This window comes from Bos indicus x Bos taurus, chromosome 5 (genome assembly GCF_003369695.1).
Source record: "Bos indicus x Bos taurus breed Angus x Brahman F1 hybrid chromosome 5, Bos_hybrid_MaternalHap_v2.0, whole genome shotgun sequence".
Taxonomy (NCBI): Eukaryota; Metazoa; Chordata; class Mammalia; order Artiodactyla; family Bovidae; genus Bos; species Bos indicus x Bos taurus.
Genome location: NC_040080.1, coordinates 72,792,530 through 72,810,875, shown reverse-complemented (window position 1 = coordinate 72,810,875; position 18,346 = coordinate 72,792,530). Strand labels below are relative to the sequence as shown.

The window sequence follows — 18,346 nt, the reverse complement described above, 5'->3', positions numbered from 1 at the left end:
GAACTAAGCTGTGGTGAGGATAAACATTATCTAAATTATTCACAAAATGTGGAATAAAAAACAAGCCAAAAAACAATACACAGCTTATAATCCAATTTATATAAAACTAAATTGGTCTGTGTATGCATGGCAACCCACTCCACTATTCTTGCCAGGAGAATCCCACGGACAGGGCAGCCTGGCAGGCTACAGTCCATAGGGTTGCACAGAGTCGGACACGACTGAAGTGACTTAGCATATACACATGGATCTAATTAAGTTTTATAAAGATAAACACCAAGTTCTTCCTAAGGATGTAACTTTTATGGGAGTTGACTCAGGGGAAGAGGAGTGGGAATGATTAAAGGAAATATTAATTTTTATTTCAAACGCTTCTGTACCATTTGACTTCTGTTAAGGAATATAAATGATTTCTATAATTAAAAAAAAAACACCACCAAGAACACATTTATAGAATCCGATTATTACACGATCTCATTTAAAAAAAGAATATTGTAACGTGTGAATGAACACTAACCCAAGGGAACTGAGATGGGACACACACAGAGGAGGAAAGGCTTACAGATAAAGTTGGATGTCAATGAAAGTCACAAGCCGAGTGAAAGCTGCCAAGTAATAAGCACATAATTTGAAGAACTGTGGCAACTACAATAAATTCTCAATAATAACCATTTAAATCTTCGCCAATTCAATTTTGACTAAACCACTACACTATTTTTAAAAGCTTGCTAAGCAAGTTTATAATATAAAGATTCAAAGGTATAATCTATTTAAATAAATTCATTTGGAGTAATAATTTAATATCTATTATTTACAAAAAAATAACATTTACATGACTCAACCAGTCCATTCTAAAGGAGATCAGTCCTGGGTGTTCATTGGAAGGACTGATGTTGAAGCTGAAACTCCAATACATTGGCCACCTGATGTGAAGAGCTGACTCGTTTGAAAAGACCCTGATGCTGGGAAAGATTGAGGGCAGGAGAAGAACGGGACGACAGAGGATAAGAAGGTTGGATGGCATCACCGACTCAATGGACATGAGTTTGAGTAAACTCCGGGAGTTGGTGATGGACAGGGAGGCCTGGCGTGCTGCAGTCCATGGGGTCAACAAGAGTCAGATACAAAGAGTCGGACTGAACTGATTTACAAAAAAAAATAACATTTACATAGCTCCCCAAAACTGACAAATTCCCTCAACCTTCACAACTGTTCCATGCTGTCGCTGTGACCCCCATTTTACCAATGGTGGAGTGATGAGACACGAGTCATACACACAGGGAGAAGAGTCCCTTGTCCCATGCATTTTCTCAATCCTATCACACTGTTACCCTAATACTAATTAGAAGTGATGTTTGTCCATTTTATTAGAAACTGAACTGTTAGGAACTCAGCTTAGCAACAGTTTGACAGCCATTACTTTTGTTTCACAAATGTCCTCAAAACAACAAATGTTTCCAATTGCTGTAAAAAAAAAAAAGCTTCATTCACTAAGAATAAACTTGGGATTACTGGGGCTTTTGCTTTATTGTAAACTAATCATCTTCGGCCCTGGGGTCAGGAAGATCCCCTGGAGGAGGAAATGGCAACCCACTCCAGTATTCTTGCCTAGAGAATCCCATGGGCAGAGGAAGCCTGGCAGGCTACAGTCCATGGGGGTCACAAAGAGTCAGACATAACTGAGCAACTGAGCACAGCACAGCAATCTAATCATCTACATCCACTTATTTACTCAACAAATATTTACTAAGTCCTTTAGTATGCATGAGCTTACTTCTTTACAAAATTTGAAAGTAATCTGCTTTTGATGATTAATAAATTTATTAAATTAATACATTAATTTATTTTCAGTGCCTAATGTTTTACTAGCAATATTTATATTACTGTCAAATAAAATTACAAGTAGTTATTTAATAACTGAATTATAAAACTGAAATATTTAACCCTATATAACATAAAAGTTTATACTTACAAGACTGATGATCACTTTTTGAGGACTGAGAACTGGCATCTTCTTCTGGGAGTCTGACAAAAATAAATGATTTATCTTGTACTGAAACAGGGAATGTCAGATTATCAGAGATATTCAACTCTGCATCAAATGTTGGAAACTGGCGTCTTGAGATTCTTAAACAAAGATAAAATAATACACCAAGAACATTAGCATCCAAAAATGTGTCTTCACATACGAGCAGAGATAATGTCATTATAACAGTATCTGTGAATAGGTTATAAACAGGGTGAAAAGGCCACCCATACATGCATTATAAATACTAAATGAGTTTCAAAACAGACTTAGCCAAGACCACAATGCTACATTTATCCATCAGTCCCCTACTCCTAGCACATTTAAAGTATTAGAAAAAATTTACCAAGCAACATTCTGAGAACTTGATCTACTTTTCTTCAAACCACAAAAGAACCACACAAGGTAGGTATTATCCTCATTTCATAGATGAAGCAGCATGATGCTTAGTTAACTACAGTGGGGATGTCCAAGATCACAGAGGTGGAAAGCAGAAGAGCTCGGATGGAAATTTGGACCCAATGGGCTCCATATTTCTTTCTATTTAAATTAATTTAGACTCTCTGGGGGCTTTTCCATACATATACATTACACTCTTTCTTTTCTCCTTTCTTCTATTATATATCATATCTATGGGCTCATCTTCTCAACTGAACCAAGTATTAGCATCTTCTCTTTGCTTCTATCCCCTTCTCAATCATTTTTTATTCTTGTACACCCCAAGATTAGCAAGCCGTAACAGAAAACATAGTAAGGGCCAGTGGCATGATCACACTAGAGTCCCTCCTTGGCTATTTGTTAGAAAACTGACTCCCCATAAAGACCAACCTCAGCCTAGCTATCAAAGGTCTAACCCTCCTGTGTGTCATCTTCAACCCTTCCCAAAATGGTGGGAAGAGAAGGAAGGAGAGAGGAGAAGGCTGGCCCTGCTGAACTATCCCAGGTTTAACTTGGGGTGCTGAGAATCACCATGGATTTCCTGTTCTGCTTCTGACCCAGGACATGTAACACTTCTATCTCTGTTCATGGTATCACTGGGACTCATCTGTCATTAATCACTTGGTGATGATGACCAAGAAGAAATGATGAAAGGAGCACAGCTCAAAAGATACTGAAAAAGTTACTAAAAGGAATTCCTAAGTTTCAGAGAAAATTGAGTTCTAAGACATCTAATGTGCTTCATATTCTTCCAAAGATTTCTAGACTTTAAAATGACCAATCACTCTTTCTCGACTCCATCTTCGCGGTAGTGGCAGCGGTGTCCGCGATCTAGTCGCCAACATGCAGCTTTTTGTCCGCGCCCAGGAGCTACACACTCTCGAGGTGACCGGCCAGGAGACGGTCGCCCAAATCAAGGCTCATGTAGCTTCGTTGGAGGGCATCGCTCCAGAAGATCAAGTCCTGCTCCTGGCTGGCTCGCCCCTAGAGGATGAGGCTACTCTGGGCCAGTGTGGGGTGGAGGCTCTGAGCACTGTGGAAGTAGCCGGCCGCATGCTTAGAGGTAAAGTCCATGGTTCTCTGGCCCATGCTGGGAAAGTGAGAGGTCAGACTCCCAAGGTGGCCAAGCAAGAGAAGAAGACGGGCAGGGCCAAGAGGCGTATGCAGTACAACCGGCGCTTTGTCAATGTTGTGCCCACCTTTGGCAAGAAGAAGGGCCCTAATGCTAACTCCTAAGTCCTCTGTAATCTTGGCTTTCTCTAATAAAGCCACTCAACCCAGTCATAAAAAAAAAATAAATAAATAAAATGACCAATCATCTACCAATATTCCAAAACCGAGGTTGCCTTTATGTAGGGGCAGAAGAGTTACAGGTGAAGAATATTACACATCAACTACATTATTTTTCTTACTGTCTCAATATGAATCTGTATCATCTACACTATTCCTATCCATTCTTTCTCTACCTCTCTGTTCTCTCCAGGGTAGACAGGGACAGGGAGATAGTTTTTGCTGACATCCAAGCAAGAAAATGTTTAGACAACAAAAACAGCATCTTGTAGTCTAATGCAATATCCTGTCCTGCTGAATATCTGAACCAGATAGCTACTGCAAAGACCTCCATATAAGCTATCAAGTTTTCCATCTATCATTAAAGAAATAGGAACTCTTCTGACAGAAAACAAATCATCATAAAGAAAGTACTCTTAAAAAAAAAAAGTACTTCTTTGAGCAAAATCTACCTTTCAATTTAATTTGACATTAATTAGTAAGTCATTTTTGGTCCTCAAGTACAGTCAAAAATCTAGTTCCAGATTCTAAGCCCCAGATGGATACATACCAGGTCCAATGGCAGGACAGAGGTACAAAAAATGTTGTGCAAAGAAGACCTAAGATTTCTTTGGTGACTTCTAGCATGAAATGAAGTTTCATGCTAAATTTGTGATCATAGCAACAGTTCAGGACCCCTATTGTATTTTTATGCCAATCAACTATAATCCTCTGCCATTCAGTTGATTGCCCCATGATCCCAAGAATTCCCTAAGCAACGGCTAGTGATAAAGTAGAACCAAAAGTAATGCCATGCAGATACAGAAATAAACGATGCACTACAGCCAATGAACCAAAAATAATGCCATGCACATACAGAAATAAAGGATGCACTACAGCCAATAAAAGGAAAATGAAACCAGAAAAAAAAAATAGAAAAAAATAGCAACTTGTAAGAGTTGGAAACAAAGATAAATTGTGGTCCACAGAATAAAACAGTTTCTTAATATTCTGTAGCCCCATTACATCTATTACAGAGGATTACTCTAAAGGCTTATGCAAAGATTACGGGAACAGAAGGATTCTTTCCTACTCTTAAAGTCATATGCCACAGGTACCACCAGGATTCATCGAGGAGTAAAACATCTTTTTATGCTTTGGGTTCTCCCCTTATAAAAATTACAGGGAATGTATTCCCCACTTGGCCCTTGAATTCTAATGAACTCATTTCCAATTCTCTGTTCCCCTTGGGTTTATTCTGGTGTCTAAGCTTGATGCAACTTTATTTCACAAATATACTTTTAAAATGTAGAAAACATATTTATTCTTAAACTTCAACAACAATTTCAGTTCAGTTCAGTCACTCAGTCATGTTTGACTCTTTGTGACCCCATGAATCACAGCATGCCAGGCCTCCCTGTCCATCACCAGCTCCTGGAGTTCACTCAAACTCATGTCCATTGAGTCAGTGATGCCATCCAGCCATCTCATCCTCTGTCGTCCCCTTTTCCTCCTGCCCCCAATCCCTCCCAGCATCAGAGTCTTTTCCAATGAGTCAACTCTTTGTATGAGGTGGCCAAAGTACTGAAGTTTCAGCTTTAGCATCATTCCTTCCAAAGAAAACCCAGGGCTGATCTCCTTCAGAATGGACTGGTTGGATCTCCTTGCAATCCAAGGGACTCTCAAGAGTCTTCTCCAAAGAAAACCCAGGGCTGATCTCCTTCAGAATGGACTGGTTGGATCTCCTTGCAATCCAATCTCAAGAGTCTTCTCCAAAACCACAGTTCAAAAGCATCAATTCTTCGGCACTCAGCTTTCTTCACAGTCCAACTCTCACATCCATACATGACCACAGGAAAAACCATAACCTTGACTAAACGGACGTTTGTTGGCAAAATAATGTCTCTGCTTTTCAATATGCTATCTAGGTTGGTCATAACTTTCCTTCCAAGGAGTAAGTGTCTTTTAATTTCATGGCTGCAATCACCATCTGCAGTGATTTTGGACCCCCCAAAAATAGTCTGACACTGTTCCACTGTTTCCCCATCTATTTCCCATGAAGTGATGGGAACAGATGCCATGATCTTTGTTTTCTGAATGTTGAGCTTTAAGCCAACTTTTTCACTCTCCTCTTTGACTTTCATCAAGAGGCTTTTTAGTTCCTCTTCACTTTCTGCCATAAGGGTGGTGTCAACAACAATTTATGTTGGGCCAATAATGAAAAATATTAATTTTTCTTTTCTAACTATGGGACAAAAAATATACATATACTGAAGGACAGAAAAGTTTTGCTAAAAGAGTATAGTAAGCACACTGCACTGAATCACCTTAATTCAAAAGCCTGTATTTTCCCTTTATTTCCAATACAACAGAAAGAAAACACAGAATTTTAGTCATAATATACCTTGTAGCATTGTCCACAATTAGTTCAGATTCTGCTCTATGGTTTGTCTTTAGTTCAATAGCACAATTTCTTGATTTAAGAGTTTCAAAAAGATCTTTCAGCAAGTTACCAGGCTCAATGCTAGGTAACTGTCTAACATCACCTGAAAAGCAGAAAAAGCAGATACAGTAGGTTTTAAGTAACTAGGATCTTAAAATTGAGAAGTTATTTTTATTTCTCCCTTCTGATAAATGCTATAATTATAAAGACTTACTCTGAGAAAAAAAGAAAAAAAAATCTTTGTTTAAAATTACTTAAGAACATTAAGTCTTCAAAAATATTCAACAACAAAAGCATTCCAATTAAACAATATAAAGTATAAAAACAGTGATAACATGGTAAGGTAAAATGTGAATTGAACTTTTTTCATATGTTTACAGATATGTGTTGGGGCATATATTTTCACCAACATGTAAAGACAAAAATAGGTCTTAGGTAATTTAGTCATTTATTCAATCCTGCTCAATGTCTTACTAAACATGGAAAAATTTATGGCCTCAAATAAATAAAATTAACATTAAAATGTGAAATAAATCCAGTGCATTTAATAACAGATAAATTTCAGTAATGTAATGATAATGTTCTGCTCTATTACACATCTTTTTACTTTAAACAAACAAGCAAATCCTAGAGAAAAGAGAAACTATTTTCTGGGAAACTGAGAGAATGCTTAACTATTAAAAGAATCAACTGCTTATACAATATTCTCAAATACCTAAAACAATAATTTATAAATATATTGATTCTCTCATTGCAATTTTATTTTCTCCTCCATTAAATGATATAGTCTACACGTCAGTACTACCCAATAGAATCTAACTAAATCTCACCAAAATTGGAACGGACTTAAGCTAGTGAGGTTTCATTTGCACTATTAGCTTAAAATCATAAAACTACTTTTAAGTGGTCTATCGTTCAGACTTTTTATTATTTCCAAATGATCTACATCCTGATTTACTCTGAGTCTGTGACAATTCTACTATTTTAATAGTCATCATTTAGGTAATTACTGTAACCCCTCACAAGTGTATTTCATTCACAACCTAGCTTGCTAATAATTAACCGAAACAAAAAGCCACTGAGCTGATACAGGTGGTCAAATGGAACTCAGTGTGCCTTTAGTGTGGGCTCTGAGAAATGCCTTCTCGCCTGTAGGATATGGATATTAAAACACTGAAATGGTATAAACAAGCTACTGTGTGTGTGTGTGTGGGTGCGTGTATGCGTGCTCAGTCGTGTCTGACTCTTTGCGACCCTATGGACAGTAGCCTGCCAGACTCCTCTGTCTATGGGATTTTCCAGGCAAGAATACCAGAGTGGGTTGCCATTTCCTTCTCCAGGGGATCTTCCCAACCGAGGGATTGAACCCATGTCTCTGGTGAGACTCCTGCATTGGCAGGTGGATTCTTTACCAATGAACCACCTGGAAAACCCCAAAACAACCTACTAATCACAGTGATTTGAACCAAACAATTAGGATTCCAATAATATTTTAACTTACCAAGGATAATAAGTTTAGAAAGTTTGGAGTGCTCACACAATAAATTTAAAACCGACTTGAAGATTGCTACAGATACCAAACTCCCTTCATCCACAACCAGAACTCTAACCGAAGAAAATTTCCATGGCCTGTTCTTGGTCTTTTTTTTTTCCTTCCATAAATAGAAACTATAATTGACCTACAAGCAAAGTATGACATTTCTAAATTCAGGTTAAAAAATTCACCCAAAAAAAAAAATTTTAACAACATGTTCTTTTAAAATAAAACTCTTAAATGGGGAAGGGATGGGGAGGATATAGGTACAATAACATGGGGGAAAAGATGAAAGAAATAGAGAACACAAAAGTTATAGAATGGAAAAATAGAGGAAATAGTTCAAAAAATTGCTTCCTAGTGAGTACTTAATGTGTTTAATTCCACAAACAGCGCTCTTCCACCACCAGAATCCCAACCGTTCGCTTACCACTCCTGAGTGCTAAGCAGAGTGAGCTCCCTGCTCTTTCCAACTGCAATTAAACCTTCTCTTGGCCTTCTGAGATAGCCCAAACACTTAAGGCTCACTCTTCTCGCAACTAGAATATTACATTCTGGAAATAAAGGGCTGCCTGCCTGAACTAACTATAAAAATATTATTTTTCTTCAAGTACTTCCCCAACACTGAAAAACTACCACCACTACAACCAACAAGACAACTAAAAAAAAAAACCCTATTACAGAGGTAAAAATATTTACTATTAAATTTACAACCAGAGAATGTTAAATGTTTTTGGTGTATATCATTCAAAAAATGTTTCTATGTTGTTTATATATATATGTGCATATATATATGTGCAGTGTGTGTGTGTGTGTATGCTCATTGTCACTAAAAAATTATCTGCATTATCTGCTGGTATCCCTAGCCCAAAAATGATAAATAAATGATATAACAACCACCTCAGGGCTCTCCTGAGCCTAAATGTAGCTTCAGAAATGTCCTCCCAGCATTCCAACCCAATATTAAGATACTACTAATTGATCAGAGTTGGAACATAAGATGAAAATCAGTAATGATCCTTCGCTGGCCTCTCCTCTTCTAATTCAGTCCTTCAGACTAACCAGACATGAAGGCATAATGGACAAAATCATACACTGATAAGAAGATTCCCCCACCAATGAGCTACATTGAACTTCTCTAGCACTATGCTCACTCATGTGATAAATGTAACGCAAAAGTAATTTCTGAGATGGCGCGTGGGTCTATGAAGGGATCTTCTCGACCCAGGGATCAAAACCGGGTCTCCTGCATTGCAGGTGGATTCTTTACCACCTGAGCCACCAGGGAATCCCATGATTCTAGGCAGCCTTCCTCAGAGCTGCTTTCTCCATTTCACTCTTTGGCCTGGGAACCTAAATGACTCCCCAGTAATCAAGTCCAGGCTTGTTTGTTAGGTGTTCAAAGTCTGTAGTAAATAAAGGAATCGTGGCACGGTGGAAAGAGCAGCAAGCTGGGAGGTTACAAACATGAAGCCCAGGGCGAGCTCTGCCCTTGGTTAAGTTTGGGGCCAACTGTTTGACATCCTCAAATTTCTACTGGCTCTTCTGTAAAATGCAGGTAACATCATTTTCCCACTTCACTCCTTTGTCAACGACTTTATGAAACAGGAAAATACAAACTTTAAAGCTCAAATTCCCAGTCTAAACCAAGTGCAATCTCCATTATTTTACACACACTTCATTCCTTTCAACAAAGTCCCCTCAAAATCTCTACACCCTCTTGATGATTTTCCTCAATGCCTCTGGGAAGGCCTTTCCCTTAAATAAAACATTCTTTTACCTGAGCTTCACCATCCATTAGACTCCAATTATTTTTTCCTTCAGAAATCTTCCAAGGACTAAGTTCCTTGATCTATAAAATGGCAGGTCAGAGCTAAAGGAAACTCTCCAACTCTTTATAAGTTCAAAACTTCATAACTCTCAACTACAGCCACAGTTATTTTTTTCAAGCATCTTAATTCATTTGAAATGCTTATTATGCAACCACTATTTGCCAGGCACTGTTGTAGGCAGAAGAGATAAAGCACTAAACCAGATGACCCAAGTTTTCACTTTCACGGAGCTTTCATTCCACAGAATGTGGACTCTGACATGTTTGTAACCAGTCGCAATGAGAACAGGGCCATATGCCAGAATCAAAACTAACTACAGCATTGCTGCTGCTGCTAAGTCACTTCAGTCGTGTCCGACTCTGTGTGACCCCATAGACGGCAGCTCACCAGGCTCCCCCGTCCCTGGGATTCTCCAGGCAAGAACACTGGAGTGGGTTGCCATTTCCTTCTCCAATGCATGAAAGTGAAAAGTGAAAGTGAAGTCGCTCAGTCGTGTCTGACTCTAGTGACCCCATGGACTGCAGCCCACCAGGCTCCTCCGTCCATGGGATTTTCCAGGCAAGAGTACTGGAGTGGGGTGCCATTGCCTTCTCCGAACTACAGCATTAAGCATACACTTTAGTTGACTTTTTTTTATCATAATAAGACTGCCTTAAAGAAGGAAGCAGCACAGTGATAGCATGAGCACCTACTTCCCTGTAAACAGTTAACAGTTTATAGACCAGCTGTTTTGAGTCGCATTGAGTTAAATCAGCTGTCTCCACCCTTTTTGGCACGAGGGACTGTTTTTATGGAAGACAATTTTTTCATGGACAGATGGGGGCAGGAGGAGGGTGTGATGGTTTCAAGATGATTCAAGACTCAAGGGCATTACATTTACCGCACACTTTATTTCTAATCGAATGCTGCAGCTGATCAGATAGGAGGCACCAGTCCATGGCCTGGAAGCTGGGGCATCTCTGATCTAAATGATTAGCTACCACAAGGTAAGGGTCTAGAAAACATTCAATAAATGCCCACTAATTGTTGTCAGGAAGAAATGAAAAATAAAACCATTAAGTCCATCTTTAACTGTTTTATGTGTAGAAAAAATGTAAGAGGTTTTACCTGACATAGTGTATAAGCATTAAAACCAGTTTTCTGTCTCAGTAAGCCAGCTGCTTTCCCTGTAGGTGCCGTAAGTAAAACTTCTATAGCCTTGTCCAGTTCCTGCTGACTTTGCTCGGCGAAGGTGATCCATTCTTCTGGTACATTCCAGTCTTGTTCAAAATCTTCGCAAGCTTTTTTCACTTCTTTTTCTTCCAACAACTCTATGTGCTTAAAAAGCTGGCTAACAATTGTGGTCTTCCCACAACCACCTTTCCCACTTATGACTGTCACAGCATTGGAGCAAATCATGTCCAGAGCAGTCATCTGGTCCTGATCCAGTTGACCCTCACTCATTTCTGCATTCACTTCCTTTTCACCATCATCCCAAATATGGTCACTGCTGTCTTGCGTGTCCAAAATATCCACAAGATCTTCTAATCTTATTTCATCAGGTTTACTTTTATTCAGTGTATCACCACTTCCTGAATTCTCAGGTCTTGTGGTGCAAATAGACGCAAGCACCTTTTTGACATCAACCTGTAATTGCCATGGAGGCCTGGTCATCAAGTCACAGACTGAAGAGGCAATGCCTCTCTCAGCCTGGTAAAGGTCATAAAGAAAGACACAGCCCTTCTCATACGTCACCACACCAATATCCTTCAAGAACTTCAGAGACTGCCAAGCATCGTGAAAAGACATGAGGTCCGACAGTTGAAAAGTTAAGTCAGCTTCTTCAACACACGTGTGCCCCTGCTCTCTACATATCTGTTTCAGGTGAGAATATATTATTAATGCATTCTTTTCCAAATCTGTCATTAACTGGAAAAGAGACTTGCATTGACGAAATGACGTCCAATTTGCTTCACATCGCAAAAGCTTCAGTTCTCTGTAGGTTATCTTTAAGAAAATAAAGTTCATATTGTTTTATAAGAGTGATAAAGACTGATAACTATTACGAGAATTACAGTGAAAACTATGGCATTTATTAATAATTTTTAAGTTCTAGAAGACATGTGTTTCAATGAAATTTGGAGGAGAAAAACTATGTACCTAACACATCACTATTTTTTTAATTAATTTTACTGTGATTAGAGATCTATATAATGCTCTAATTAAAATTATATTTTCTCAAAGCAATACATACGCAGTTTTAAAAGTCAAGTAACACTAAGAGCCTTATCACAAAATATATGAATCCCTGACTTACCCTTTCCATGACGTCTCAAGGCAACACCTCCAACACTTTTAGCTATTTCTTCCAGAATTTATCTCCACATTTCTAAGTATTGTTTATACTATTCTTTAATTAAAAAAAAAAAAAATTAGATACTTAGTGTTACCTCCTTACTTTGGAAAGTCTTTCTTCATGGAACTTGCTCTTTTTTATACTATCACCTAAAGACATACTTCTCCCATCTTTGAAAAAGTTACAGTACCATTTTGAAAACTGATTTTGGTTAAATCAGTATAAATGGGATCCACAATTGAGTGACATAATATGCTGTGATTACATAAATTATATATTGAACTCTTGTGTGTACTGTGGAGTTAATGACTGCCTCATTTTCTTGACTTGTTTAGTTCTCCATGTGCCTATCAACAATTCTGCCCAAACTCTACTGAAAAGGTATAGGACTTCCTTCATCATGACCCACTTAGTAGGTCATGTACTAGCTCCATGAGGTATAGAACTTCCTTCATCATGACCCACTCAGTAGGTCACCTACTAGCTCCATTTTTTTTTCATGGAGACATCACCCCTGGAGCCCTCCATACAACTTACGAGCTGAAATGTGTACCCCACAAAATTCATATGTTGAAATTCTAACACCCAGAACCCTGAATGTGACCATATTTGGAGACAGGGTCTTTAAAACGATAATTAAGTTAAAATGAGATGTGGGATAGGCCCTAATCCAAGATGACAGGTGTCTTTATAAGAAGACTTTAGGACCCAGACAAGCACAGAGGGAAGATGGTGTGAAGACACAGGAAGACAGCTCCTCATAAGCTAAGGAGAGAAGCCTCAGAAGAAACCAACCCTGCTAACATCTTGATTGGATTTGGATTTATAGACTCGAGAACTGTGAGAAAATAAAAGTTCTGTGGTTTACACCACCCAGTCTATGCTATTTGTTACAGCAGTCCTAGCAAACGAACATAAAACCTCAATAAAAATCTTTACTCTGGGTGGTGGTTTACATGCTGAACAGGGGACTCCAAGCCTCCTTTTCCCACTTGAATCCCAGAAGGTTCACTGCTCTGCCTCTCTGTCCTACTGAATAAATATAGATAATAGTGCTCCAGAGTCTTTTTTCCCCGAGCATATTGAAATCATAGTCCTTTTACAGAGGGAATAAATTCATTATTCCAGTATTTCTCAAGAGGGAGGGAATCTGTAAACATTCTTGGGGAACCCACGAAATATATCAGAATCTTTAAACTGTATTTTCATTTGGAAAACCACTTATAACCAAGTACTGATTTAAGTGCCACATTTCGTTTTCAACACCTCTGGAGCCTCACAGTATCGCTTTACTACTCCTGGCATCTAATAACAAAAACAGAAGTGCCAAAGAAATTGAAAATGACATTATTGTGCCAAAGAAAAAAATCAAATGACATCACGATGTACCGTATGAATAATGAAGGCTTTTGAAAGTTCAAATAAGAAAGTGAGGAATTGTGCTACATAGCAGAATGGACTTGCCAAACTCTTAAGAACTTGTGTCTTCAGTGAGATCTATACTCAAGGTGCAACAGCAATTTAGTTACAAAAAAAGTCATGAAATTAAATTATGTAACTAAAGTACTGATGATATGAATATCATTTATTTTGTTATTTTGTTTTCCTTTGTAAATTTATTGTATAAGAGGATAGGTATTAGAAGTTTATATTTAGTTGTAACACTGAAAGGAGAATAAATCAACATTGAGGTCATACAAATTTCTTTCCTTTGAAAAAGATGCAAAATTGTAAATTTTGAGATATCCTGCCTTGTATAAGATTACAAAAAGCTAAGCAAAGGTCTTACTTACTTTACGAAATCCAAGTTTCCATGGCTGTGTACCTAAAATCTCTTCTATCTCTTCCAACACCTCTATAGAATTTGAGGTTATGAGCTGTTTGAAGTGTCGGGGCAGAAGAACTGGAAGGAATTCCATTATTTTTGGAAACTGCAAAGCTCTCATCACCGTTATAAATGGAACTACAGGATATCAGAAAAGAACAAATCCAAGCTAACAAATGAGCTCATAAAACAACTGATTTGATGGACTTTCTCATTTAGCACAACTAGTTAAAGAAATTCCAATCAAAGAGAGAGTAACACATTTACTTTAAGCAGGAGAAAACTGATTGTATTATAACAATTGTTTTTGTACCAAGATGGCTTTCATTGTGTTTAACATCAAAATTTATGTTATTCAAATGCTTAGATAACTACCTCTTAGACTTTTGTTTCCTCCTACTTGTAACAGAATAAAATTTCTGACTAAATGATATATACATTCAAAGCTAAGCATTAAAAACCATTTACATATTAAACTTTATAATCTTTTTTCTTATTATAGTCATGATTCTTTCATCATGGAAGTCATTCAATGATGTACTTACTACTTACTGCCAAATTCATTTGATAGAATTAAGAAATAAAACATTCCATATATGTGAATGTCCAGATAACAAACCATATTTAAAAGTTATTTTAAATCATTTTGAACTGAAATCTTTCCAAAATGTATTGTTCTTTTCCTGCTTTTCTTCTCTGCCTTCTTAAACAGAATAATTGACAACCGAACTTTTTCTTAACAACTCAAGGTAATCCTATGGATACAAAAGTTAGAGAGAGACCTAGAATCATACTTTTAGAGCAGGTCAGGAACTGAAAGGTATTTAAAGATCATCTAACCCCAAGTTAGTCACTCAGTCGTGTCCAACTTTTTGTGATCCCATGGACTGTAGCCCACCAGGATCCTCTGTTCATGAATTCTCCAGGCAAGAATACTGGAGTGGGTTGCCATTTCCTTCTCCCATCTCACCCCAAATCTTCACATTATAGATGAGAAACCCACAATGTTAATGACATACTCCAAAAGCAATACAAACACATTTTTATCAAACCCGATCTTAAAAAAGAATACTATACTAAGATACTGTAGTGGTGATATTTTAAACACACTAGTCATCCAGTACCTCAATTACACTAAAACTCCATGAGAAAATCACTTACACGTGAATTCCAGAGGAAGCGGCATCTCACGATCTGGTGGTGACTCTTGTGTTTTCTGCGTAGACTGTTTTTGACTATTCCCTTCAATTTCCTCTTGCCAAGTTCTTAAATTTTCCATAAGATTTTCAAAATTGAGGTCTTTATACCTTGACTTATTATTTAACCATGTAAAAAACTTAATTCTTTGCTCACTGGAGACACTACACTCTTTAAGAAAGAGGGAACAGATGTGGATTTGATTTGGTGGTGACATATCTGACTGTAAAAAGTAAGATGGAAATCCTTGAACCTGATAGCTCCCTGATCCTACAGGCTTTACCTGTACCTTCACTCGCCACCAAGCATCAGTTAATGGAAAACGTCCAAGCACGTCACATTTCTGCTGAGTGTTTTCATCAAACACAGAAACTTAAAAAAAAAAAAAAAAAAAAGGAAATGTTAATTTAGGATAATTTAAAATCTTTCCCAATGTTTTGTCAACTCCACTACTCTCTTTAATCCCGGGACAGTGCCCTGCACAGATGTCTATCGCAGTGTCTATATTCCACTTACCTGTTTATCTGTCTCCCTCTACTACACTGTCGGAGGACATGGCACCCCACTCCAGGATTCTTGCCTAGAGAATCCTGTGAACAGAGGAGCCTAATGGGCTGCTGTTCATGGGGTCGCACAGAGTTGGACTCGACTGAAGCTACTTAGCATGCATGCATGCACTGGAGAAGGAAATGGCAACCCACATCCAGTGTTCTTGCCTGGAGAATCCCAGGGATGGAGGAGCCTTGTGGGCTGCCGTCTGTGGGGTCCCACAGAGTCAGACACAACTGAAGCGACTTAGCAGCAGCAGCTACTACATTGTAAGCTTTCTAGAATAAGATGATGTCTTATTTGTCTTTGTATTCCAGGAGAGAGGCATAGTACCTGGCAAGTCTGCTGTTCCTCTCCTAAAAGCAGTTCCCTCTCTGCTACTCTGATCTCAGCCAATACTGACCTCCAAGGAGTATCTAAAAAAAATGTCAGGGTCAAAAAGACACATGTACCCCAATGTTCACTGCAGCATTATTTACAATAGCTAGAACATGGAAGCAACCTAGATGTCCATCAACAGATGAATGGATAACGAAGCTGTGGTACATATATAAATGGAATACTACTCAGCCATAAAAAGGAACACATTTGAGTCAGTTCTAATGAGATGGATGAAGTTAGAGCCTATTTTCCAGGGTGAAGTCAGAAAGAGAAAAATAAATATCATATACTGATGCATATATGTGGAATCTAAAAAGATGGTACTCATAAATTTATTTTCAGGGCAGCAATGGAGAACCAGACATAGAGAACAGACCTATGGACATGGGGGGAGGGGAGGAGGAAGAGGGTGAGATGTACGGAGAGAGTAACATGGAAACTTACAATACCATATGTAAAATAGACAGCCAGTGGGAATTTGCTGTGTGCCTCAAACAGCAGCTCTGTGACAATCTAAAAGGGTGAGATCCAGAGGGAGATGAGAGGGAGGTTTGGGAGGGAGGAGATATGGGTGTACCTATGGCTGATTCTTGTTGATGTATGACAGAAAACCACAAGATTCTGTACAGCAATTATCCTTTAATTTAAAAAAAAGTCAAGGTCCCTCCTACCACACAGTCTTTGCAAAAGCTGTTGCACCTGCCTTAAATATTTTCTTCCTTACTGTTTACCCTATTCACTACCAAACTCAGATTAACTGTCACTTCCTGAGAAAACCTTCCCTGAATCTCATAAATATAACCTCATGGCACTTCATACTATTTCTAGTAAGCACTGATAGTACAGTTACATCCCAGGTGGCGCGAGTGGTAAAGAACCTGCCTGCCGAAGCAAGAGACACAAGAGACGATGGTTCGATCCCTGGATCGTGGGGAAGATCCCCTGGGGGACGGCGTGGCAACCCACTCCAGTATTCTTGCCTGGAGAATCCCATGGACAGAGGAACCTGGTGGGCTATAATCCATAGGGTTGCAAAGAGTAGGACATGACTGAAGCGACTTAGCATACATAGCGCAAACACCTGTGATTATTTGTAGACTGTCTGTTTAAGGCATGTAGGGGGGAAGCTCCATTAAGAGAGCAACCTCATCATCTAGTCTCTCCAGGGTATCCCAGCAACAAACATATCTTGCTTGGAACACAGTAGCCAGTCGCTAACACTTGTAGGATAAAAAACTAAACCCTCCACAAATACTTAAACATTTTCTGTCTAAACTTGTGCTGCCTACTCACCTGTGACTATTTAAATTTAATTAAAATGAAAACTTTAGATTCAGCTCCTCTGGTGCACTAGCTGCATTTGAAGTTCTCAGTAACCACACATGGCTAGTAGCTATTATATAGGACAGTGAACACATACAGCAATGCCATCGTCACAGAAAATTCTACTGGACAGCAACTGGTCTGAACATTCAAACATTCTTAAACATCAGTCACCAGAACACACAATAGGTCTAATTCTTAGGACAGGAAACTAGACAAGATAAATACAGATCACAAGATTAACAGGTTAATGAGTCAACAGTGCTTGTGGTGTTTCACGTGTACGTGTGTTTAAGTAGCTGAACAGCAACCACATATTCGACTCCAGGACAGACAGGGAAATAGTTAAAAGCCCTGATTCGGGGTGTTAATACTGGCTGGACACCCACTGTTTCCTTGTTTATAAAATTACCTCAAAAAGTTGTGAACATTAATGAGATACACGTGAAGCCCAAGCTTAACATACAGTATTTGCTCAAGTCTCTGGTATTATTGTTATTTTATTCTAAACAGGACGAAGCACTTAGGCGATTCCAAAGGAAGTCTGTTAGCAGCGATGGAACGCCGTACTTTGGAGGAGGCCATAACAGAAACAATTCAGTAATCCGCCGATCCCACCCCCGAGGGGCGAGTTATTTCCTCACCACGGAGCAGCCCAGGGAGGCTACCAGCATTTACGCCCCCACTGCAAAGCTCCTCTGCGTCAAGAAACACCGTGTCTTCGTCCTCCTCCGCATCCTCCCTTAAATACTCGTCTTCCTCCTCCACCAGGTCCTTGGGTGGGAGTAGAGGTCCCTGCAGCTCCAGCAAGGGCTGACTCGACGAGGCCATAGTCCATTGTCCCGAGCTCAACCCCAATTCCGGAAAACCCCGGGCTGCGTAGACGCCCATGAACAGCCAATCAGCTCCGCGACTGTAGGACCTTCGGCTTCCAGGGGGTGGGCGAAATGTGTGACTTGAGTTAACCGTATGGAGACGGATGGCAACTAAACTTGTGGTGATGCTCATGCTTTAGTATACACAGACATTGAGCTATAATGCTGTACGCCAGAAACTTGTTTTAAAAGGTAAAGGCCATCCACTTTCACAAACTTACCTCCTCCCCCGGAAGCTAGTTTGCGCGGAGCTCCGCCTCAAGTTCCCAGCGGAGGGCCGGGATAGGATGGAACGCCGAGATTCGGGAGGTGGGGCGGG

General features: G+C 39.1%; 1 protein-coding gene and 1 pseudogene across 4 annotated transcripts in view; one reads left to right on the top strand and one right to left on the bottom strand.

Moving 5' to 3' along the window:
* The window catches only part of HELB (DNA helicase B), a 38,230-nt gene extending 20,164 nt beyond the window's left edge, over nucleotides 1–18,066 (bottom strand). Inside the window, exons 1-8 of one of the 3 annotated variants that reach the window (XM_027542462.1) lie at nucleotides 17,797–17,995; nucleotides 15,782–15,864; nucleotides 14,864–15,271; nucleotides 13,671–13,840; nucleotides 10,650–11,528; nucleotides 7,678–7,855; nucleotides 6,138–6,279; nucleotides 1,973–2,127 (exon numbers count right to left, since the gene is read on the bottom strand). In XM_027542462.1, coding sequence (XP_027398263.1) covers nucleotides 1,973–2,127; nucleotides 6,138–6,279; nucleotides 7,678–7,855; nucleotides 10,650–11,528; nucleotides 13,671–13,840; nucleotides 14,864–15,116 — 1,777 coding nt within the window. In that variant the 5' untranslated portion in view covers nucleotides 15,117–15,271; nucleotides 15,782–15,864; nucleotides 17,797–17,995. Of the gene's footprint in view, nucleotides 1–1,972; nucleotides 2,128–6,137; nucleotides 6,280–7,677; nucleotides 7,856–10,649; nucleotides 11,529–13,670; nucleotides 13,841–14,863; nucleotides 15,272–15,781; nucleotides 15,865–17,564 lie in introns of all 3 variants that reach the window. The other 2 variants (XM_027542460.1, XM_027542461.1) reach the window with 2 other exon arrangements.
* On the top strand, nucleotides 3,252–3,749 carry LOC113892947 (annotated as a pseudogene). The gene has a single exon (XR_003511180.1). The product of XR_003511180.1 is annotated as a ubiquitin-like protein FUBI pseudogene (transcript).
* Nucleotides 18,067–18,346: the final 280 nt, after the last annotated feature.